Source organism: Megalobrama amblycephala, linkage group LG16, assembly GCF_018812025.1.
Source record: "Megalobrama amblycephala isolate DHTTF-2021 linkage group LG16, ASM1881202v1, whole genome shotgun sequence".
NCBI lineage: Eukaryota > Metazoa > Chordata > Actinopteri > Cypriniformes > Xenocyprididae > Megalobrama > Megalobrama amblycephala.
In genome coordinates, this window is record NC_063059.1 from 9,694,452 (window position 1) to 9,719,189 (window position 24,738).

The following is a 24,738-nucleotide window of genomic DNA, read 5'->3' on the forward strand; positions in this document are numbered from 1 at the left end:
AAGCTTTATTTGCTCAAAGGCCTATACAACAAAACCTGTTGAAAAAAAAAAAAAAAACATTACAATAAACCTGTATTTTCTTTAGTGTATTTGTACATCTACAGCTGAAAGTGTTCATTATCATTAGACAATACACTTGTAGTTTTAATGTTAGCATTTACTTTTAATAAATGCATTACTAGAAAGAAATGCAGTGCTTTATTTTGCAGTAAAGTTGAACTTTGGCTAAGGTAAGAGTGTGTTTAGATCACTGTTAACTGTTTTGAGAACAGATACATTACTTTGGAGAAATGTGTCAAATCGATTGAGAAAAACTGTTGAATAAAATTAATTAAAAAAAACTGTACTGATGCCAAACTTTTGAATGGTACTGTACATTACTCATCATTAAAGGATTAGTTCACCCAAAAATGAAAATTGTCATTAATCGTTCATTAAACGTAAACAGTATATGATAATGACACAAATTGTTGAATAAAGTTATTTTTGTTTTGTTTTTGCACACAAAATGTATTCTCGTCGTTTCATAAAATTAAGGTTGAACCACTGTAGTCACATCAGCTATTTTAATGATGTGTTTAGTACCTTTCTGGACTTTGAAAGTGTCTATGGACAAGTCATATACCTCTCAGATTTCATCAAAAATATCTTAATTTGTGTTCTGAAGATGAATGAAGGTCTTACAGGTTTGGAACAACATGAGGGGGAGTAATTAATGAACAAATTTTTCATTTTTGGGTGAACTAACCCTTTAACAGTTTTTTTTTTTACTACATTCAATACTAACATTATAGAAGTTAACAATAATAATTGTATTTACTATATATAGCTGGAATATTGTCTGGATACCAATTTGTCATATAAAATATAAACCTTACTCAGCACTGTGAGTCTTACCTTGAACCCCTTTAGGACCAGGGGGCCCTGTTTGGCCTTGAGGTCCAGGGTCCCCTTGTTGCCCTCGTTGCCCAATTGATCCCATCATACATGGTCCAGGAGGACCAGATGGACCTCTGAGGCCTTTCGCACCAGCATCTCCTTGACACCCCCTGTCACCTGGCAGTCCAACAAGATTATCTCCCTGGGGAGAGAAAGAGTGAGAAAAAGAGTTTTTTAAAAATAAAAAATGATCCAAAATTCATGTGAAGAAAAGGTTCATGAACTGTTCAATTACAAGACATTACGTGTTATAAGGCTTTAATGTTGACCAATACATAGGTCATCCACTAGATGGTACCAAAGGTCCTTCTGTGTTAATGTTACAGTTTTTTTTCAATTGCTAACATACTTTTGTCCAATCTGTAGTCACATTTTCAAAACTCTAAACACATTTAGCAGAACATCCATCTGTTGTGGCCACACCATTAACGCAATTCATGTCGTTTTCACACAAAATGCTGTCAATTAACACGTTTCTAAAATGCTTACATTTTCTTTTTATATAAGCTTACCCTATACCAAAATCATGGATCTTTCTCATCTTATTTACAAATGCTTAAACACATCAAGTCAGAAATGAAGAACTAATGTTCCAATCTTTAAATATAGGATAAAACCTATACTTTTGCAACAACAAAAAAATATAAAACATATACTGAAACAATTGATAAGCATTTTTAATTAGCAGATCACTTAAATATTTAGAAATAGCAGTTTCAAATCTCATTTGGAGGCATAGTGCATTATACTTTTACTGCAATAAAAGTAAACTGAATTTTAAAAATGATGGATTTCATATTGTCTGCAGGTAGAACTGAAACATGACAAGTAATGCAGTTTTCGTAATGCCATCAACTGTTAGTATTTTAACAGTCATTGCACTATGATTGACTATATGTTCATGTTTGATAGAAAACTAGTGCTATGAAATGTAGAGTTTGTGTTTTTTTTAACAAAATATGATTTTGGCCAGAAAATTAACTATTCGGCTGATTGTGTGATGTAGGTGTGTTGCTGTGTTAAGAGTTTAGAAAAAGTACTTTAAGTATTTGAAACTGAAAAAAAAACAAAAAAAAAAAACAATTGAAAAAAACTAATACTAAGTTACATATTAATTTACACATGGTACTTAATTAAGGAGTATATATATATATATACAGATATACATACATACATACCATACACACACACACACATGCACACTCGCCAGCCACTTTATAAGGTATACCAGTTCTTGTTAACGCAAATATCTAATCATGTATTTAGGCATGTAGACATGGTCAAGATGATCTGGTGAAGTTCAAACTGAGCATCAGAAGAGGAAGAATGGTGATTTAAGTGACTTTGAATGTGGCATGGTTGTTGGTGCCGGACGGGCTGGTTTAAGCCGATGCACACTGTGTGATTTTGACCACGATTTGGTCAAATCTGTAGTCTTTGATCGCTAGTTTGACATGTTCACCGACAGCTGATTAATGACGGTCACCAGATCTCAATCCAATAAAGCACCTTTGGGATGTGGTGGAACAGGAGATTCACATCATGGATGTGTAGCCGACAAATCTGCAGCAACTGCGATCTAACCCTGAACCCGGTCTAGCAAGGTATACCTAATGAAGTGGCGGTAATATATATATATATACATATATATAATAACATATATATATATATATATATTTTATGAATTGTATATATGTTTATGATGTACCAGAGGTCCTGGATCTCCAGGAGCACCAATCTTTCCATCAGCCCCTTTCTTCCCATCGCACCCTGGCGTTCCATATGCTCCAACAGGTCCTCTGTCACCTTTATCCCCTTTAATAAAATGCAAAAATTAAATGTCAGTTCGCACATTAAATTAAGGATGAGGAATTTGATGGATAACTTTGATGGATATAAAACCTCTGTTAAAAGTCTGGCATAATGCTTAGGGATAAAAAAAAAAATCTGTACTGCAATTCTACTATCAAACATGCTTTATTATACTATAGAAAATATCCTTTGTTACACCATTTTGGGTTAGTCTTAAAATGTTTAAAGTATCTAACAATAATATAAAATTATTGTCTTCACCCTTTTTGCATATCATCATAAAACCTCCTTTCTCTCCTTTATTCCCTCTGACACCTGTGAAGCCACTGGGACCCTGAGAAACAACATTAGACAAAAACAAAAAGAGATTCTTAGATACTCACACATATACAAGTAAGCACAATACAAACTTCTCAACCAGGTTTACATACATTAGCACCCCCCACACCCCTCTCTCCGATGAGTCCGATATCACCAGTGGGACCCCGAAATCCTTTTTGCCCCTGATCACCAGGGTCACCCGGACGGCCTGGAGGGCCAGGATCACCAGGTAGATCATCAGGTCGCTCACATACACATAACCCATCATAACCTGAAAGGCAAAAAAAAAAAAAAAAAAATAAAATAAAATAATAATAATAATAATAATAATAATAATATTTTATATATATATATATATATATATATATATATATATATATATATATATATATATATATATATATATATATAAGCACAGGTGCTCATAGTTAGAAAAGATGCTAATGTCCTAATGGACACTAATACACACTACACATAACTTTACAGCTAGGACAAAAGAACCAAAAATCATCAGCACCATGGACAGCACCAGATAAGATGCTCTTACACTTGTGAAGCAGGTTCTGTATATTTACATCAATCGTTCACATAGATACCTTGTACTGTATGTTCAATTATTAAATATTTTGGCTAATTTGATGCTTTCAGCTACAAATAATCTGCTTTTAAACATTTTTTCCATGTTTTAAAAAAATTGAAAAATAAGAAAAAGTGCATATGAATGTTTATTTATATGTTTATTATAAAAAAAGGGCCATAAGCAGGGTTTCCCATTCTATACAATGCACTGATACATTGTTCAATATATATATATATATATATATATATATATATATATATATATATATATATATATATATATATATATATATATATTTTTTTTTTTTTTTTTTTTTTTTTGAATCAAAGATAACAAGTAAACACAACATGCAGTTTTTAAATGAAGGTTTTTATTATGAAGGGAAAACAAAATCCAAACCCACATGGCCTGGTTGGACCACCCTTAGCAGCAACAACTGCAATCAAGTGTTTGCGATAACTTGCAATGAGTCTGTTACAGCGCTGTGGAGGAATTTTGGCCCACTCTTCTTTGCAGAATTGTTGTAATTTAGCCACATTGGAGGGTTTTTGAGCATGAACCGCCTTTTTAAGGTCATGCCACAGCATCTCAATGGGATTGAGGTCATGACTTTGACTAGGCCACTCCAAAGTCTTCATTTTGTTTTTCTTCAACCATTCAGAGGTGGATTTGCTGGTGTGTTTTGGATCATTGTTCTGCTCCAGAACCCAAGTTCCACTTCAGGCTTGAGGTCACAAACAGATGGCCGGACATTGTCCTTCAGGATTTTTTGGTAGACAGCAGAATTCATGGTTCCACTTATGACAGCAAGTCTTCCAGGTCCTGAAGCAGCAAAACAGCCCCAGACCATCACACTACCACCACCATATTTTACTGTTGGTATGAATGTTCTTTTTCTGAAATGCTGTGTTACTTTTAAGCCAGACGTAATGGGACAAACACCTTCCAAATAGTTCAGTTTTTGTCTCGTCAGTCCATAGAGTATTTTCCCAAAAGTCTTGGGGATTAGTTAAGATGTTTTCCGGCTAAACTGAGACGAGCCTTTATGTTCTTTTTGCTCAGCAGCGGTTTTTGTTTTGGAACATTTTTGCCCAGTCTCTTTCTTATAGTGGAGTCATGAACACTGACCTTAACTGAGGCAAGTGAGGCCTACAGTTCTTTGGATGTTGTTGTGGGATCTTTTGTGACCTCTTGGATGAGTCGTCACTGCGCTCTTGGGGTAATTTTGGTCGGCCGGCCACTCCTAGGAAGGTTCACCACTGTTCCATGTTTTCTCACTGTGGTTCGCTGGAGTCCCAAAGCTTTAGAAATGGCTTTATAACCTTTTCCAGACTGATAGATCTCAATTACTTTCTTTCTCATTTGTTCCTGAATTTCTTTGGATCTCAACATGATGTGTAGCTTTTGAGGATCTTTTGGTCTACATCACTTTGTCAGGCAGGTCCTTTTTAAGTGATTTCTTGATTGCGAACAGGTGTGGCAGTAAATCAGGCCTGGGTGTGGCTAGAGAAACTGAACTTAGGTGTGATAAACCACAGTTAATTTATGTTTTAACAGCAGGGGGCAAGCACTTTTTCACACAGGGCCATGTGGTTTTGGATTTTGTTTTCCCTTCATAATAAAAACCTTCATTTAAAAACTGCATGTTGTGTTTACTTGTGTTATCTTTGAACCATATTTAAATTTGTCTGATGATCTGAAACATTTAAGTGTGACAAACATGCAAAAAAAAAAAAAAGAAAATCAGGAAGGAGGGCAAGCACTTTTTCACATCAATGTATATATATTTATACATATTTATATACATACATATATACACACTAATATATATAGAAATACATATCATATAAACACAAACTTTTATGTTTGATTCAATTAATCATGATTGAATTGATTTGACAGCACAAATTCATGATAAACTGGCACTAAATATCACAACAAAAGGAAGTTGCTGAAGTAGAAGTCACTATATAATAATTTAGTATATAATAAAGTTATCTTGCTTTCAGAGGCAGATTCTGCTGTTTGGGAACGCAGTCGTGTTCTGGGACGTAATTATACTGAACCACTTGAATTTGCTCAGGCATTTCAGAACAACCAAAACAGCATTTCAGATGCTGTGCAACAAGATTGTTTTGCTGGTTGGTCCAGTTATGCCATCCCATTGGAAAGTCACATGTATTTTTTAATGCGCATTGAGGAATTTATTCAGTAAATGTGTTTCCATCGTAATTAATGCAAATGTTTTCTTATCGGATAAAAGGTTTATCTGACTCATTTGAGCACATACATTTTTTTATGAGCATTTTTTTTAATTCATGCACACTTTGCCATTTCCATCCAGTGATTTTTATCCGATATCCCAAAATGTGCATAAAAATAGGTGGATGGAAACATTGCTAATTTCTTAAAACTCACCTTTTCTCCCCTTGACACCTGGTAATCCGAAAGGCCCTCTCTGTCCAACCTCTCCAGGTTCTCCACGTTCACCAGGAAGGCAGTAGCAACCTATATCACAGACAGATACTCTCGTCACCATGTATTAGTTGTATTAGTATTAGTGTAGTGTATTAGTGTTAGTGTATTAGTGTATTAGTGTAACATCTTATGTATTAAGGTATGATGTTAGTTGCATAAATGTGTTGGATAAATGTACGTAGCATGTGACAGTTAAAATGTTTTTCTCACCGTGACCTGTTCACTCGAAACATGACGAGACAAATGTTGACATCATGACAGGATGGACATGCACACAAAAACAACATGCAAGCAGGCAAACAAACAAAGAAAGATGACACGTTTGAAGGACATTAACTTCATTGATGATGCACACACATACATTATCAATAATGTCAACAAAATGAGACATATGTTAGTGCGTCTACACTAAAAATGCTAAATGTTTTACTAAAATTAATTTAGAATTAAATGAAAATATAAAAAGACATTGCAATGGAAAACACAATCACAAAAGTAGACTAAGGGAACTAGGTAAACACTTACTTGATCTCAAAAGTTTAAATTTAAAAACTAAGATTTTAACGATCTAAACGCAAAGTGTAAAGCGCACGGCGCAGGTGCACTCAGGGCGTGTCCAAATCCACTTTTGCTATTTTAACGACGGAAAAACGGTCCGTGCGCCGGAGCGCATTTTTGAAATGGGTTGTCCCTATTCTCTTAATGAGTAATGGGCGTAACGTTCAATAAACCAATCAGAGTGTCATCTCCCATTCCCTTTAAGAGCAAGATGCGCTCGCGCCATGGCGGATTGCTATTTACATGGCGGAATTTGTTGGCAGAAAAGCTGAATGCTTTTATATTTATGTAGCCTACACAATAATATTCGTTTACACTGTAATCCTTTTGTTTTTAATATTTGGCATGTTTGTGTGATGCGCATCCCTGTGTGTAATAAGCAAAGTCAACGCGCACTGTGGACGCGCCCAGAGGCGCAGTTTCTACCAACGGCTCTAACAAAAAAATATTGCGCCATTGACTTTAGACCAGGTTTGAGTTGGTCTATGGCGCAGTCTATTTTCAGCTCCTTAAAATAGCAATGCGCCGGCAATGCGCCTGAACACAACTCTTTTTTAGGTGCAAATGCATTTACTAATTTAAGGACGTGGCGCTGAACGGGAAAACGCGAACGGCGCCGGACGCAAACTAGCAAACACACTTGCGCTGCGCCTTGCGTCGCATTGCGCCGGGTGTATTATAGGGCCCTAATGGACTTTTGAGTCTCCCTCCAACATGCATTTTATACAGATATGTGCAGATAATTTGATGTGACTGAATCACAATTTCATTGTGGCTGATTAAGAAAGACAATGGAAAAAGAAAGAACATGAGGAAAAAAAATCTATATCCACTCACCAGGAATGCCAGGATTTCCTGGTTGTCCTTTACATCCAGGAGGGCCCTGTTTTCCAGGTTCCCCTAGAGGAAGAGTCATGATATATATATATATATATATATATATATATATATATATATATATATATATATATATATATATATATATATATGTGTCACATGATCCTTCAGAAATCATTCTAATATGCTGATTTGCTGCTCAATAAACATTTATGATTATTTTCAATGTTGAAAACAGTTGTGTACTTTTTTTTTCAGGATTCCTTGATGAATAGAAAGTTCAAAAGAACAGCATTTATCTGAAATACAAAGCTTCTGTAGCATTATACACTACCGTTCAAAAGTTTGGGGTCAGTAAGAATTTTTATTTTTATTTTTTTGAAAAGAAATTAAAGAAATGAATATTTTTATTCAGCAAGGATGCATTAAATCAATCAAAAGTGGCAGTAAAGACATTTATAATGTTACAAAAGATTATATTTCAGATAAACACTGTTCTTTTGAACTTTCTATTCATCAAATAATCCTGAAAAAAAATATTGTACACAAATATTTTGTACAATTGTACACATTAAATGTTTCTTGAGCAGCAGATCAGCATATTAGAATGATTTCTGAAGGATCATGTGACACTGAAGACTGGAGTAATGATGCTGAAAATTCAGCTTTGCCATCACAGGAATAAATTACTTTGTGAAATATATTCAAATAGAAAACAGTTATTTTAAATTGTAATAATATTTCACAATATTACTGTTTTTTATTAAAATTTTTAATTAAATAAATGTAGCCTTGGTGAGCAGATGAAACTTCTTTTAAAAACATTAAAAATCTTAGTGGTTCCAAACTTTTGGACTGTACTGTATATATATATATATATATATATATATATATATATATATGCTGTTGTATTGAACTTTCTATTAGTGTTTATAAAAAGTACCGACTTCGGTACTTTAACATCGGCCACCACTATCCATTCCTCCGACTGCCAGAGTACTGAATGCCGTTTCTTTTGGTTCATCACTTCCTGTTCATACCTGTTATAACCCATGTTGTTTGTGCATTCTGTTGCGAAGTATTGCCAGTTTACCCTGTCTCTACCAAACTTTTCTATTACCCTGTTTTATTGCTATGTGTATGTTGCTCTGCCTGTTTATGACCACAAATTTTGGATTACAGACTTGCATTAGGTTTGCTGTCAGGACTGCCGCTACTGTTATTGACCCTGTCTTTGCTTTGTTTGTGCTGCTGCACTTAATAAAACACTGCACATGGATTCAAACACTCAGTCATCGTTACACGTACCAAGTCGATACTGAAATTTTAAATGTCACAATACCAGAATGGTAACACTTTACAATAAGGTTCATTAGTTAACTACATTAGTTACTTCTATAGCATTTATTAATCTTTGTTAATGTTAATTTCTACATTTACTAATACATTATTAAAATCAAGAGTTGTATTTGTTAACATTATATAATGCACCGTGAACTAACATGAACAAACTATTAACAGCTATATTTTTATTAACTAACATTAACAAAGAGTAACAAATACAGTAACAAATGTATTGCTCATCATTAGTTCATGTTAGTTAATACATTAACTAATGTTAACAAATGAACCTTATTGAAAAGTGTTACCACCAGCATTTCCCCCAAGCATTGTGAGCGCTGTTGAGCAGATTCTTAAACACACCCTGATTGGCCATTTTGTTCACATGCTCATCAGATAAGTCTGTGATTGGCTACAATGATCAATGCATCAAAAACATGTTTTTAGTCTCTTATGCTCACCAAAGCTGCATTTTTTTTAATTAAAAATACAGTAAAAACAGTAATACTGTGAAATAATATTGCAATTTAAAATAACTGTTCTCTAGTTTTATATTTTCTAATAGGAACCTAAAGCTTTTGCCTCTCAAAAAAACCCATCAACAACTACAAATATAAAATACATGTAATTTCTTATCTTGAAGCAAAAAAAAGAAAAAAGTGCCTTCAGTTCAGAACAAGGACAAAAATTACAACTTTTTATGTTTGCCTCTAACATATCAGTTACACATAATATTCTTTCAAATATTATAATAATAAAATTCTCACTGATTATTATTTTGGCAAGCCAAAACCTGTGAGAAATATTACCGTAGTTCATGGTTGACCCATATATTTTTCCTGGTTCACCCTTTTCTCCTTTGAGTCCATTGAGACCACGGAGACCAGATTCACCCATTGCACCTAAGAGCAAAGCAAAGCAGAGAATCGAGAAATGAAAGAGAAACAGACAGGAGGTTTGAGTCTAAGACCATGAATATGATTTACAGATATAAATGCCACAAAAAGATTTAAGATTCTGCAAAATTATTATCACCTATTACAGATTCTCCTGAATCACCACGGGGACCAGGTATACCCATCATCCCTCTATCCCCAGGTGGTCCAGCAGCACCAGGGAGCCCAGGATCTCCACGTGGTCCTACACATTAACATAGTTTTTTTTTAATAAAATGACAATTTTAACACATTTTAAACTAAATCATACATTTATTATATGGTGATATATATCACAGGTTGTAGTACTGCAAGATGGTGGCGCCCTTGCTACAAAAGCTATAACAAAACATATATTTTCTTTTAAATTGTTACATTTATTGTGTTTGTTATATAACAAGGGTGTCCAATCCTGCTGCTGGAGGGCCACTGTCCTGCAGAGTTTAGCTCCAACCCCAATTAAACACACCTGAACCAGCTAATCAAGGTCTCACTAGGCATACTAGAAACTTCCAGGCAGGTGTGTTGAGGCAAGCTGGAGCTAAACTCTGCAGGACAGTGGCCCTCCAGGACAGAGTTTGGACACCCCTGTTATATAGTGTTAACTTGACTGTATGAAGTTTTTTTTTTATATAGAAGTCAGGAACAATTTTGCGACAGGTAGGATTCAGTTCACGGCACTTATTCATTTCCATGGTATCCGCGAACAGTGGTTGACTATCGCACAACTCTGAAAGACATTCAGTGACGTCAAGGCTGTAATGTGATTGGTTATCAAGGCACACGTGATCCAAGCTGGCCATTATGCTTTCTCCAATGGCAGAGCCATGGACCTTCGTATCTCCCATTAATAAGACCATCTCTGGGTGCTTCTCAAATGGAAGGACTGCATCCTAATGAGGCAATTCCTAGTCCAGTCCTTCGGAAGCTTGTAGGCTAAAGTCCTCCTCCGCATTAAACGCTAGAATGAGACGGTCTAGTAAGTGTGCATGGATGCATCACACATGTGCCCGCCCCCACAGTCATGGCACAGAAAAACTGAGAAAAAATAAGATCTTAGAATCTTAATTTTGGAAAAATGTTTTGCATTATATTAACTAGGGCTGTCAAACGATTAATCACGATTAATCGCATACAAAATAAAAGTTTGAGTTTGCCTAATATATGTGGGTGTACTGTGTGTAATTATTATGTATATATAAATACAAAGTATATGTATTTATTTATATTTTTATATAATTTATATTATATATAAATACATTTTTTGTACATGAATTACACGTTTCTCTTAAATATATACATTAAATTGTGTGTATTTATATATACATATTAATTACACACATTACTCACACATATATTATACAAACTCAAACTTTTATTTTGTATGCGATTAATCGCGATTAATCGTTTGACAGCCCTAATATTAACAATCTTTATATTAACTGGCTTTCTATGCAATACAGAGAATGACAACCGTCTGTGTGGTGACTCGCATTGAGACAAAAACACATTTTAGAAGAAAGACTGGTGATGTATTGACTCATTATTTACATTTTATTAATTGTGAACAAAAAAAGTTGCAAGTTGTGTATCTTTAACTTCACTGAAGCACTGCGAAATAAATTTAAAAGGTGACCTATTATGCCCCTTTTCACAAGATGTAATATGTCTCTGATGTCCCCAGAATGTGTCTGTGAAGTTTCAGCTCAAAATACCCCACAGATCATTTATTATAGCTTGTCAAATTTGCCTTTAAATGCAAATGAACTGCTGCTCCCGACCCACTTTCCATAAGAGGGCGGAGCTTTAACAGCTCGTGCTTCGGTTGCTCAACAACAACAAAGCTGGAGAATCTCACGCAGCCAAAATGAGGATTGTCAGTAACTGTGTTCAGCCTTACATTGTTCAAACCGGAGTCGGACACTGATGGAGAGACTCAGGAAGAAGTTACAACTTTTAGAATGAAACTGGTACGTTTCTGAATGGTTAGTGGATACAATTTATGATATTTATTAAATTTACAACATTCTACTACAACAACGCTTCCTCTTCTCTAAAGCAGCTCAACATGGCCTCACCCCCTTTGCTGTGTGTTCTCAGGGGCAGGGTTTATGTACATTTTAGGGTTAGTGATGTTCATGTTTTCACATGTGTACGATGTGGTTGTGTACTAATGTAAACACTATTACCTGTCGCAAAGATATTTTTGTAGTATGGCTCTCCTTTAGGTCCAGGGGTCACCTGGGAAGCCCTGTCACACATTCACCGCAGCAGCGTCAGTGAACACATGGTTAAAATTAACATACACTTTTAAATATCTCTTACAAAGTTCATACAATGCAGATGAGCAAGATTTAAATTACAGATGAAAAGTCTATTTGTGTGTCTGACCTTTGGTCCTGGATTGCCAAATAGACCAGGGAGACCATTATCCCCACGTTTCCCCTGTATATGTAAAAAACATAACAACAGAAGAGACAAACAGTATAATTCAACAAAGTTATTATGTTAATATAAATTAATAATTACATTAATAATAATGAAGAATTATTATTATTAAATGTACCTTAAGACCTTGAAACCCTGTTCGGCCTGGAAATCCAGGTGGGCCCTATGATTATTTAAAAAAATAAACTATATTAACATCTAGTACAACAACATCTATGACTGAAAAAAAGTACATAAAGGATGAAGTTGAGTTAAATTAATTAAAGGTGCTAAAGAGGATGTTTTGTTTTATACATTTTTGCAATATTACTTGAAACTGTCTTTACTAACTGATAAAAGACGCACTGAAAGGAATAATATTAATATACATCCTCTGTGTACGAGGTAGGGCCTTAAAAACATCAGCCAATCGCGTAAACGATTGGCCCTCTGGCTTGTCAATCACTGCCATGACATTCCTTGTGAGAGACGTGCGAGACGTGCGCGCTCCAGTAACTTTCCACACTCCACAGGCGCCGCATGCAATGTTTTTGTCAGGAGACAGGAGTAACAACTGCAGATTATGAGTTACCTGCGGTGAGTCCGACATAATGAACCCACTAACACGACACAGCGAATGCCGGTGGTAAACACTCGTGTTTCAATACTCGTGCACGAGTTTTGGGAGGCGTTCCTTTGAAATGAGCTGTGAAGGAGGGGGGGTGTTCTCACGCATGCGCTCATTTCAAAAACTCACTAACAGTCTTTGGTTTCTCAGTTGACGAAAAGATCCTCTTTAGCACCTTCAAATAAGATCTGAATATGTAAAAGGAGGTGAATTGTATGCTAAATACTAATGTCAGCTAAAGTGTGAGGTGTTGATTGGTTAAAGGATTAGTTTACTTTCATATTAAAATATTAAAATTTTCTCACCCCCATGTCATCTAAGATGTCCATGTCCTTCTTTTTTCAGTCAAAAAGAAATTAAGGATTTTGATGAAAACATTCCAGGATTATTCTCCTTATAGTGGACTTCAATGGACCCCAAACGGTTGAAGGTCAAAATTACAGTTTCAGTGCAGCTTGGTCATTTTCTAAAAAAAAAAAGTATATGCTTTATATTCAACTTATAGAAAAAAACGGAACTGGCGCTGTGTTCGTTCCGTAAGTTGAATAGGGAAGGTGTAGGACATACAACATAAGCTTTTTGAAGAATACGGAAGACGGTCTGGCAGAAGCAATCATGCGAGGCGATTATTTGTGTTTATAAAGCATATACATTTTTAGTTTTTTTTTTTTAGAAAATGACCAATTGTTTAACTAGATAAGACCCTTTTTCCTCGTCTGGTATTGTTTAAAGCCCTTTGAAGCTGCACTGAAACTGTAATTTTAACCTTCAACTGTTTGGAGGCCATTGAAGTCCACTATAAGGAGAATCAGAAACGTCCACTTTTCTGTCCCTAGCCTTTACAGAAATATTACACTTGAAAAACACTTTAGGATTACAATTTATTTTATATTTTAAAATGAAACAATATGTTATTTGAACAAGTACACCTTCTTGAGCCATCAATGTGGCAATATTTGTTTTTTTAACTAATTAAAAAAATTCCAAGCGCCTCAGAAGTGCTCGTCCCTACAGTTATGTACAGAAGGAAAGTGCTTTATTCTGAGGTCAGAAACCATTTTTTATACCATTTAAAATACAATAATTATTAGGGCTGTCAATCGATTAAAAATTTTAATCTAATTAATTATATACTCTGTGATTAATTAATCTAAATTAATCACATAAATCATTTTTGCTGTGAAAGTATTAAATATTTCAATTCAAATTAATCAATGCAGGGTTGGTCTTTGGTGGTGACAGACATGGTCATCCACACAAACAGTAAAAAGCGCCCTACCCACCTGATCTGCGAGCCCGATACTGACAATAAAGTACCCGTCAATCTCACTGTATTAATTCTTTCTTGCCCTCTTTGCAAAAAAAAGAAAAAGAAAAAAAAAGTGATTTTTTTAGCTTTGTAAGAGAAGATGCTTTTTTGCTAAACCTGAAAAGTATTAAAAAGTAGCATTTAAAAGTTATATTAACTAATAATATAATTTTGTTCCATATACAATTCAATGCACCTACAGTAGCTAACAACAACTTGCTTTGTTCTGGTTTCACCTCACTCCAGTCTAAACTAACTGATTTTATAGGTAGGCCTAATTACTAAACATTGTCATTTAAATAACCTGAAAATATTGTGGATTATTGAGGCTAATTGTATTAACCACTCTTGCTAAATGGGGTAAGCACACTTATGTTCTCATTTCAGAGTTGTTCGAGTAAATGATTCATTATAGACCGTGTGGACAGATCAGTTGTTGTCATGATTCATTAAAATGAATCTGTTCAAATGAGTCATTAGGTCACGAATTGGACATTAGCGGACGTTGACGCGTTGCGTGAGAATTGCGACTGTTATTAGGATATCGCAAAAGATTTGTCAACACAGAAAACACTTCACCACTGGATAGGATTTTCTTTTTGTTTACTGAAAGTGTGGTTTATGTCAGCTGCACGTGCAGGGCGCCTGTCATTCTCCGAATGCGCCTCGTGAAACATGGATTCGGTCTTACGAACTTTTAGCATTGTGTCAGTTGATTTAGATATTATGTGTGAGGTAGAGAGAGTGCAAAGACGGTGCTTACTTTCTCGCGCGCACGAGGGAGTAGCTCTGCTCGTTCTGTCCGTCAGCGCAGCAGTCATCTCCCTCCTTCATTTTACAGTTGAATGGTGGCTAGAACGGCTCCAGGTTGAAAGGTCAATACGGAATGGATTAATCTGCATTATTTTTTTAACGCATTATTTTTTCTCAGATTAATTAATCGAAATTAACGCGTTATTTTGACAGCCCTAATAATTATACATAACTATCAAATATATGATGTAAATGACATAAAAAAACAAAACAAAAAAAAACAAAATGCTGAATAAATATTATAAAATTTATAATGAAATTGGTAATGGTCCCCTGGAGTTGTGTCACTGGTGTTACCCAGGGCCGTGCACAGACCTTTTGAGGGGCATGTGCTGAAACTGAAAAAGGGCACCCCCCTCCCCCTCCAAATAAATACTTCACTATTATTTATATTTATTCACTATTAATGACAGTTATATAGATAATATATAGATATACAGGGTTTCAGGGCTTCTTTAAAACTAATTACAACAGCAATCTTCTGTGTGCTTGAAGGTGTTTATGACTTCACTGTGATCCACTGGGATGTCCCTCTCAAAACACATTAATACACACACATTATATTCTGCATGATAAAATATAAAGAAGCACAGTGACCTGATGATTCTGTAATGTTTTTAGTTACTACAACATTACTGTAGTAAAATCCATGTTTTACTATGTTTATACATGTGAAGATGAGCGGGGAGTATACAATAGGCTACTAGATTAAAAAAATTATCTAGCGAGCAAATACATATTAACATCGTAACCATTAACCATACTGTGTGACCATATATAATATGATTAAATGTTAATGAATTAAGTGTATCAGCAAATAGCCAGTCTCAGGTCGCAAATGCATAAAATATGAAACTTTATAGACATACCAATGTTTCTTTCGTAAAGACAATGCTGTAGCCTACTTATTCAAACAACAAGATATTTATTTACCGCTGCAAGTCGTTCAGCCGCTCTGCTGTGGAACTTCAGTTCGCTGCACTCAGGGGGCGGAGTTAAGAGGTTTGACTGACAGTTTGAGCGCATCCAAAAATATTTTGTCACAAGCTCTTTTTAATACCTTTTATTAGGCTAAATATATTTAAATATATATATATAATATATATAATATATATTAAATATATATAAATCAGACAGACAGATAGACAGACAGACAGACATAAAAGGTGACCAATAGCATTGATTTATTGAAGAAAATAAATAAAATAAAACACCTCCAAAAAAAAAGGGCACTTTGCAGTGTAAGGACAAAAAGGGCATGTGATCGGCACAGGTTGAGCCCTACCTGTGCACGTGCCTGGTGTTACCTTTAACAAAAATCTCTTATTTTGAAATAAAAAATGACACTGATGACATCACTTGACTTCCTTCTTCCTATTTCCTGAAGATCAATGAAGAAATACCAATGGAAAGTCCACTATCTCTTTTCAGTTATCAGAAATTTGAATTAGAAAATCATAATTTTTATATAAAGCTTTTAGTTGAAGTCACTGGTATGACCTACTTTATTGTTAGGGAATGGATTAAACTACTTAATTTAGTGAGTATATCCATGATTGACAACATGTGGATTGATACCTTGCAGCAGCCATTTTGTAAAATGCCATTTTTCATGAAAATTGTCACTGGTGTTACCCATTTATAGATAAACTTTATTCAAAGCTATTCATTTCATTCTTTTGCATAAAATAGCACTAAGATTGCCTCATTCCAACTTTTCTTTCTCATTGTTAATCCTCTTTTGGTCAGATAATGGCTAAATTGAGTGCAACTGACAAGCAGCGACTTTACAGACAGCATATTTTACAGACATTTTTAAAATGTTGTTTATGATATTTTACTGACTGCTTTCACTAACTGTCAGTGATAAGTCTTTGATTGTATACCAAATGTAAAAATTTAGTCTCATCTACTTAATTATAGTTGAAGAATAAGGATCTTTGGTCTTATGTGTACGTCACTGGTGATTCATTGTGTCACTGCAGGTACTGTTTTTTTTTTGTCTGTCACATTAAATAAAATATGTCATATGTGACATGATAATAATTTTACATCCATTGAATTCTGCTACACTCAATAATTAAGATTTAAAGGATTGCATCATTACTTTTTATAACTTTTATTTAAATATTTTCATTGTTATAGCAAATACATGGTTGCGCAATTGAATTAACATCATTCAATCACACTTTTAACTAACCTTATTAAAATAAAAAAACACATAATCTTCGTATTTTTTGCATTATCATTATTATTCTGTAACTCTGACTGCATGTGCTGAAAAAATTGAGAAATAATATTTCATAAAAACGTTTAAAATTGCCAGAGAAGTATTGTAACACCAGTGACAAAAAATGGCACATGCGGTGTTTAAATAAAAAATCATTAAGCTGTCATTTGTGTATTCATAAAGTCAAAGGGTAATATAATAATGTGGTCAAAGTTTAAATTTAAGAAAAAGAAATACATTTTAAGACATCTTGCCATACCAAAAGTGGACGTTTCTGGAGAATAATCCTGGAATGTTTTCATCAAAAACCTTCATTTCTTTTTGACTGAAGAAAGAACATCATGGATGACATGGGGGTGATTAAATTATCAGCAAAATTTTATTTAAAAGTGGACTAATCCTTTAATTTTCAATGTTCTGACTGGTTGGTTTTGGCATGTTATAAATGGTTTAATTGTTTTAAAAATATTTTTGTTATTAGATTGTTTGTGGTCTTATTGGTTGGTTTGAGTGTTAGATTAGTTGCTTTGAGGTGTTATGATCGGAATTATTGTAGTGGTTTAATTGATAGGGAAACAGTTGAGTAGTCTTACTCTGGATCCAGTGAACCCAATTATGCCTTTCTCTCCTTTTTCTCCTGGAGGTCCTTCAAAACCCTGAGAAACACATGAATAAATGTAAAACATGTTTGAAAAATGTTTAAACTAGCACAGATCTCACACCAGGGCTTGCTGTGTTAAGTTAATTAGTTATCAGGTCTAATAAATTAAATATACAGTAATACTCACCATTAGGCCAGGATCTCCACAATTTCCCTTTTGTCCCTTATTTCCCTACAAACAAAGTTATAAGTGTTTTTTTTGTTTTTTTTTAAATCAACATCATTTACTACCTGGCATCCTTATAAAGCCTTAACAACTGAAAACTCATTTCACATGTGGAAGACTTACTTTATCGCCTTTTACATAGTCTTCTGGTTTGGGCTCTACAAATTCAAATGGACCTGGCTCTCCCTGAAGACCTTGTTCCCCCTGTAAGAGAATTAAGATGACATCATTAAACACACCTTCATGTATTTTGTAAATTCAGCACTACCATGTGAAATAAATACCTCATCTCCTTTTGGTCCAGGCAGTGATCTTCCTGGGTCTCCCTACAGGGAAACAGAGCAAAATCTCATTAAAGAAAATGTAAAATAATTTAAATGGTTTCATATTACTCATAGATGGCAGAGAACAAGCAGAGGTTCATGCCAAATTAAAGGTACACTATTTAATTTTTTTGTTGTTCACAATGAACAAAATTTAAATAATGAGTCAAACCATAATCAATCCTTCTTCCAAAACACCTGTGCGTGTCTCGTCATATCCGTAAATGGAGAAAAGTTACTCTGGATACTTTGACATGTGTGTGGTGTGGGAGTGGCAGAGGTTAGTTGCCACAACGAGTGAGAAAGGTATTAATCTAAATCCCCAACTTCTGGGGAATCTCCCATTTTAAAAAGACGCTGAACAGAGGAGAGTCTGCTGCTGAAAATAAAACGCAACAGATTTTGTAATAAAACAAGAACCAACATCAGCTTGAGTTTTCGGAGATGATAAATTGTCATACGTATCTCTCTAACAGAGTTCATTGTAAAGCATTATCTATTGTGAAGGGTCATTTCATTATGATTGTTGCAGCGCTGTGCTGGAATTTATTTTCAAGGAAGTACCGTGTCTGTTAATGGGTAAAGCTACAGTAACATCTTAAGCTAATCAGCTTGAGATCCTTTAAACTGGTTATATTTCTTAAGCCTAGTAGTGAATGTTTCATGAGCAATAGGATAACCATATTCATCCGTATAGTCACACAGACCCGAAGCACAAACAAAACAATGTTCTTCTGCAAAATGCATGCAGTTTTGTTTTTTAACCACTAGAGGGCCAATAGTTACATATAGTGTGCCTTTAAATTAATTATGTTAGCAGTCTTGGGCTACTGCACTCTATAGTCTGGTTAAAGTACTGCAACCACAGTGACACTTGAACAAAGATCTTCAGGTTTTCAAAGGTAATAAACTATAAACTTCAAGTCATCTCAGAGAATGTTCATTGTCATAAGCATGTACATGCAAAACTCACTGGTGGGCCTCTTGGACCTGGTAAACCCTGAAAGCCCTAGAAAAAACAAAGAAAAAGGAAATTAAAAAAACAAGAAATCAAATAAAATAATTTAGAAACATTTAGTCAAAGAGATCAAGTAGATGAGCTAAAGTTTGTAACTCAATATATATATATATATATATATATATATATATTTTAGGGCAGGGAGGCGATTCAAATTTTTAATCTAATTAATTACATGATGTGGCGATTAATTAATCTAATTAATCGCAAATTTATCATATATCAAATTTGTCTGAGAAATTATCCATAAAAGATCATTTGAAGTAATTTTTAGGTAAAGAATCAAACAGACATTACAAAAAGTAGATTAAGAAAGAAATATATATATATATATATATATATATATATATATATATATATATATATATATATATATATATATATATATATAAAGGAAAAATGAAATAAAAGTGATACATCTGTCATACAGCGCTGTTGTGCCTGCGTGACGTGTCGCACCCCACATTAATAAACATTTGTGCACACATTGTGAATTAAATGAATAAACGTAGTAACCTAGCTTCCTTGGTAGCCTTCAGTAAATTAACTTATTTAAGAAGATGATTCATAAAACATCAGTTGACCATATGTTTACTTTCAATTTCATATTTCCATGTTGATAAGAAAAAAAATCAACATATTTCACCCCAAAATTAAAATTCAGTCATTTACTCAACCTCATGGTCCAAAAGTTTTTGTAATAAATTCTGTTGAATCAAATAAAATGGCAGTTTTAAAGACGCATGTCGAGTGCTCATTAATGTAATACATTAAAGGGATAGTTCACCCAAAAATGAAAATTCTATCATCATTTACTCACTCTCAAGTTGTTCCAAATCTGTATAAATTTCTTTGTTCTGTTGGACAAAAAGGAAGATATTTTGAAGAAAGTTTGTAACCAGGCCATTTTGGGGCACCGTTGACTTTCATAGTAGAAAAAAAACATTCTATGGAAGTCAATGGTGCCCCAAAACTGTTCAGTTTAACACATTCTTCAAAATATATTCATTTGTGTTCAACAGAACTAAGAAAATTATACAGATTTTGAACAAGTTGAGGTGAGTAAATGATGATAGAATTTTCATTTTTGGGTGAACTAACCCTTTAACAAGAGAGTGCATCAATGTAATGTGCAGAACGAATCTCTCTACAAAACGCGTGCTCTCAAATATAGTGTCCTCAAGGCTCTACTCTGGCTCAGATATTACGTGTACGTGCTTGGTTATGGACGGTTCGGTTGTGGGCACCAACCGACAGAAACATAAATCAGTGCCTAATATTTTAATGTGATATGTCGTTTAAAGGTGCCATCGAATGAAAAATTGAATTTACATTGGCATAGTTAAATAACAAGAGTTCAGTACATGGAAATGACATACAGTGAGTCTCAAACACCATTGTTTCCTCCTTCTTATGTAAATCTCATTTGTTTAAAAGACATCCGAAGAACAGGCGAATCTCAACATAACACCGACTGTTATGTAACAGTCGGGATCATTAATATGTACGACCCCAATATTTGCATATGCCAGCCCATTTTCAAGGCACTAGACAAGGGCAGCCAGTATTAACGTCTGGATCTGTGCACAGCTGAATCATCAGACTAGGTAAGCAAGCAAGGACAATAGCGAAAAATGGCAGATGGAGCAATAATAACTGACATGATCCATGATATCATGATATTTTTAGTGATGTTTGTAAATTGTCTTTCTAAATGTTTCGTTAGCATGTTGCTAATGTACTGTTAAATGTGGTTAAAGTAAAAAATTGTTTATTACTGTATTCACGGAGACAAGAGCCGTCGTTATTTTCATTATTAAACACTTGCAGTCTGTATAATTCATAAACACAACTTCATTCTTTATAAATCTAGAGGATTTAAAGGGGCCGTACACGCTTAATCGGTGCATAGTTAATGATGCTTCAAAATAGGCAGTTAAAAAAATTAATAAAAAAAAATCTATGGGGTATTTTGAGCTGAAACTTCACAGACACATTCAGGGGACACCTTAGACTTATATTACATCTTGTAAAAACTGGTTCTAGGGCACCTTTAAATCATATCAGTTGATGGGTGCTTCCAGCGCTGCCAAAGCACGAAAGCACGTTTGAATTTAGCAGTGAAAGTTCTGATCTTACCAGAGTTGTCGTAGCTTCAAAGGTTCAAATTGATCGCCTTTCATATCTTTATGGACATTGTAACTGCATTCTATAGGCTATATCAGAGTCAGGTCATTGAATTCTGAGTGGTTGTCAGGTCGTTGCTACGGCTCTGGGCTATATCACGCAGTGAGTTGTTGCCCTGCATCATCAGTCAACTGTATGCAATGTCAGATGACCTATGTAGGCTTAGGGGCGGGACAAGTGCGCGTTATTTTTTCCGTAATTAATTAATCTAATTAACACGTTAAGTTCCCAGCCCTAATATATACACTACCAGTCAAAAGTTTGGAAACATTTACTATTTTTAATGTTTTTGAACAAAGTCTCTTATGCTCATTAAGGCTGCGCTTATTTCATAATAAATACAGAAAAAACAATAATATTGTGTAATATTATTACAATTTAAAATGATGGTTTTCTATTTTAATATACATTAAAATATAATTTATTTCTGTGATCAAAGCTGAATTTTCAGCATCATTACTCAAGTCTTCAGTGTCACATGATCCTTCAGAAATCATTGTAATATGCTGATTTATTATCAATGTTGGAAACAGCTTGTGCTGCTTAATATTATTTTATAACCTGTAATACTTTTTCAGGATTATTTGATGAATAAAATATCAGCATTTATTTAAAATAGAAATCTTTTTGTAACAATATACACTACCATTCAAAAGTTTGGGGTCAGTAATTTTTTTCTTTCTTTTTTTTGAAAGAAATTAATACTTTTATTCAGCACGGATGTGTTAAATTGATAAAAAAAAGTGGCAGTAAAGATTTATACTGTTAGAAAAGATTTATATTTTGAATAAATGCTGTTCTTTTTAAACTTTTATTCATCAATGAATCTTGAAAAAAGTATCACAGGTTCCAAAAAAATATTAAGCAACACAACTGTTTTCAACATTGATAATAACTGAGCATCAAATCAGTATATTAGATTGCTGAAGGATCATGTGACACTGAAGACTGGAGTAATAATGCTGAAAATTCAGCTTTGCATCACAGAAATAAATTTCATTTTAAAGTATATTAAAATAGAAAACCATAATTTTAAATTGTAATAATATTACACAATATTATTGTTTTTTTCTGTATTTATTATGAAATAAATGCAGCCTTAATGAGCATAAGAGACTTCATTCAAAAACATTAAAAATAGTAATGTTTCCAAACTTTTGACTGGTAGAGTATATATATATAGTAAAAAAGATAAGCCTCAGAAATTGTGATTTTCAACAAAAATAAACTGTTGTTTAAACGAAAGGAAAATATACAATCATTTTACAGATGTAGTGCTTGTAGAAAATGTAGAAAATGCTTTCCTCACCATTTGTCCATCAGGTCCCACTCGTCCTGGTAGACCTTGTGGGCCAGTGAATCCTCTCGATCCCTTTGTGCACATGCAAACAGAGACACAGACAAACAAAGCAAACCTAACTAATAAATAAAACTGCAATAACATAGAACTATATTACATCAATGTAATATATTACAGTATATACTCATGTAAGATCTGCTTTTGTGCACTTAGTACATACTTGTGGTCCAGGTATTCCTGGTAATCCATCAACACCCTGTGAATGAGGGTCACAAGTTTACAGATTTGTTAGGTATAAAAAGATAAATATACATACAGGCAAAATAAAATAAAAACACCTATAAATGTATCAATTATTGTATTGTATTTCGAAATCAAATGTGTTTGCTTTTACAGTGCTCAGCGTAAATGAGTACACCCCCCTTTGAAAAGTAACATTTTAAACAATATCTTAATGAACACAAAAACAATTTCCAAAATGTTGACAAGACTAAGTTTTATATAACATCTGTTTAACATATAACATGAAAGTAAGGTTAATAATATAACTTAGAGAACAACATTTTCAGTTTTACTCAAATTAGGGTGATGCAAAAATGAGTACACCCCACTGAAAGTCTCTGGAGCAAAGCTAAATTTTAGACTACAAATGTCTAATTTAACAAGAATTCAATGACAGGTGAGTCTAATTATTCATTACACAGGTGTCCACCAGACAGTTGACTAAAAAAAGTTGTTAAAACTCGTTATCATTTCATGCTGTCAGCAATGGCACCACATGGAAGAGAAATGTCACAAGACCTGAGAAAGAAAATAATTTCTTTACACCAGAAAGGTGAAGGCTACAAGAAGATCAGCAAAGCTTTACTTATCAATCAGAATACTGCAAAAGTGGTACAAAAATTTAAAAAGATGAAACTGCAACCATCTCCCAGAGACGTCCAGGTCGTCCACAGAAGTTAACACCTCGACAGGAGCGTCTTCTGATGAGAAGGGTTGAAGAAAATCGGCATGCAAGTTCACTGCAGTTATCTAAAGAAGTAGAAAGCCAAACTGGGGAGACTATTTCCCGTGACACAATACGGCGTACACTGCAGAGGAATGGCAGGGATGGGTGCCGTCCACGAAAGAAGCCTCTCCTAAAGCCCAAGCACAAAAAAAGCCCGCCTAGAGTTTGCCAGGACCCATGCTGACAAAGATGAAGACTACTGGGTCTCTATATTCTGGAGTGATGAGACCAAGATAAATGTTTTTGGAACTGATGGCTTCAAAACTGTATGGCGTCGCAAAGGTGAGGAATACAAAGAAAAATGCATGGTGCCTACAGTGAATCATGGTGGTGGCAGTGTCCTTATGTGGGGCTGCATGAGTGCTGCTGGTGTCGGGGAGCTGCATTTCATTGATGGCATCATGAATTCACAGATGTACTGCTCTATACTGAGAGAGAAGATGCTACCATCACTCCGTGCCCTTGGTCGTCGTGCACTTTTCCAACATGACAATGATCCTAAACACACATCTAAGGCCACTGTTGGATTTGTGAAGAAGAACAGGGTGAAAGTGATTCAGTGGCTCCTGATCTGAACCCAATCGAACACCTATGGGGAATCCAGCATATAGTCTCTAAAAGAGGTCATTCTTGAAGAATGGAAAAAGATAGATGTTGCAAAATGTCGCCAACTTGTTCATTCCATGCCTAGAAGATTTGGTGCTGTCATTAAAAATCATGGAGGCCATACAAAGTACTAGATGTAGTAGTTTTTGTTGTGGGGTGTACTCATTTTTGCATCACCCTAATTTGAGTAAAACCGAAAATTTTGTTCTCCAAGTTATATTATTAACCTTACTTTCATGTAATAAGTTAAACAGATGTTA

General features: G+C 34.5%; 1 protein-coding gene across 1 annotated transcript in view; it reads right to left on the reverse strand.

The window, feature by feature from the left end:
- Window positions 1–24,738, reverse strand: part of col4a4 (collagen, type IV, alpha 4) — an 86,402-nt gene that overhangs the window by 22,092 nt on the left and 39,572 nt on the right. Inside the window, 20 exon segments of the mRNA XM_048160454.1 lie at window positions 898–1,081; window positions 2,648–2,754; window positions 3,013–3,085; window positions 3,183–3,343; window positions 6,071–6,160; window positions 6,341–6,346; window positions 7,526–7,588; window positions 9,676–9,768; window positions 9,902–10,006; window positions 11,991–12,036; window positions 12,038–12,052; window positions 12,193–12,246; window positions 12,368–12,412; window positions 17,802–17,864; window positions 17,997–18,041; window positions 18,159–18,239; window positions 18,320–18,361; window positions 19,332–19,367; window positions 22,873–22,935; window positions 23,084–23,119. Of these exon segments, the coding sequence (XP_048016411.1) occupies window positions 898–1,081; window positions 2,648–2,754; window positions 3,013–3,085; window positions 3,183–3,343; window positions 6,071–6,160; window positions 6,341–6,346; window positions 7,526–7,588; window positions 9,676–9,768; window positions 9,902–10,006; window positions 11,991–12,036; window positions 12,038–12,052; window positions 12,193–12,246; window positions 12,368–12,412; window positions 17,802–17,864; window positions 17,997–18,041; window positions 18,159–18,239; window positions 18,320–18,361; window positions 19,332–19,367; window positions 22,873–22,935; window positions 23,084–23,119 (1,408 nt within the window).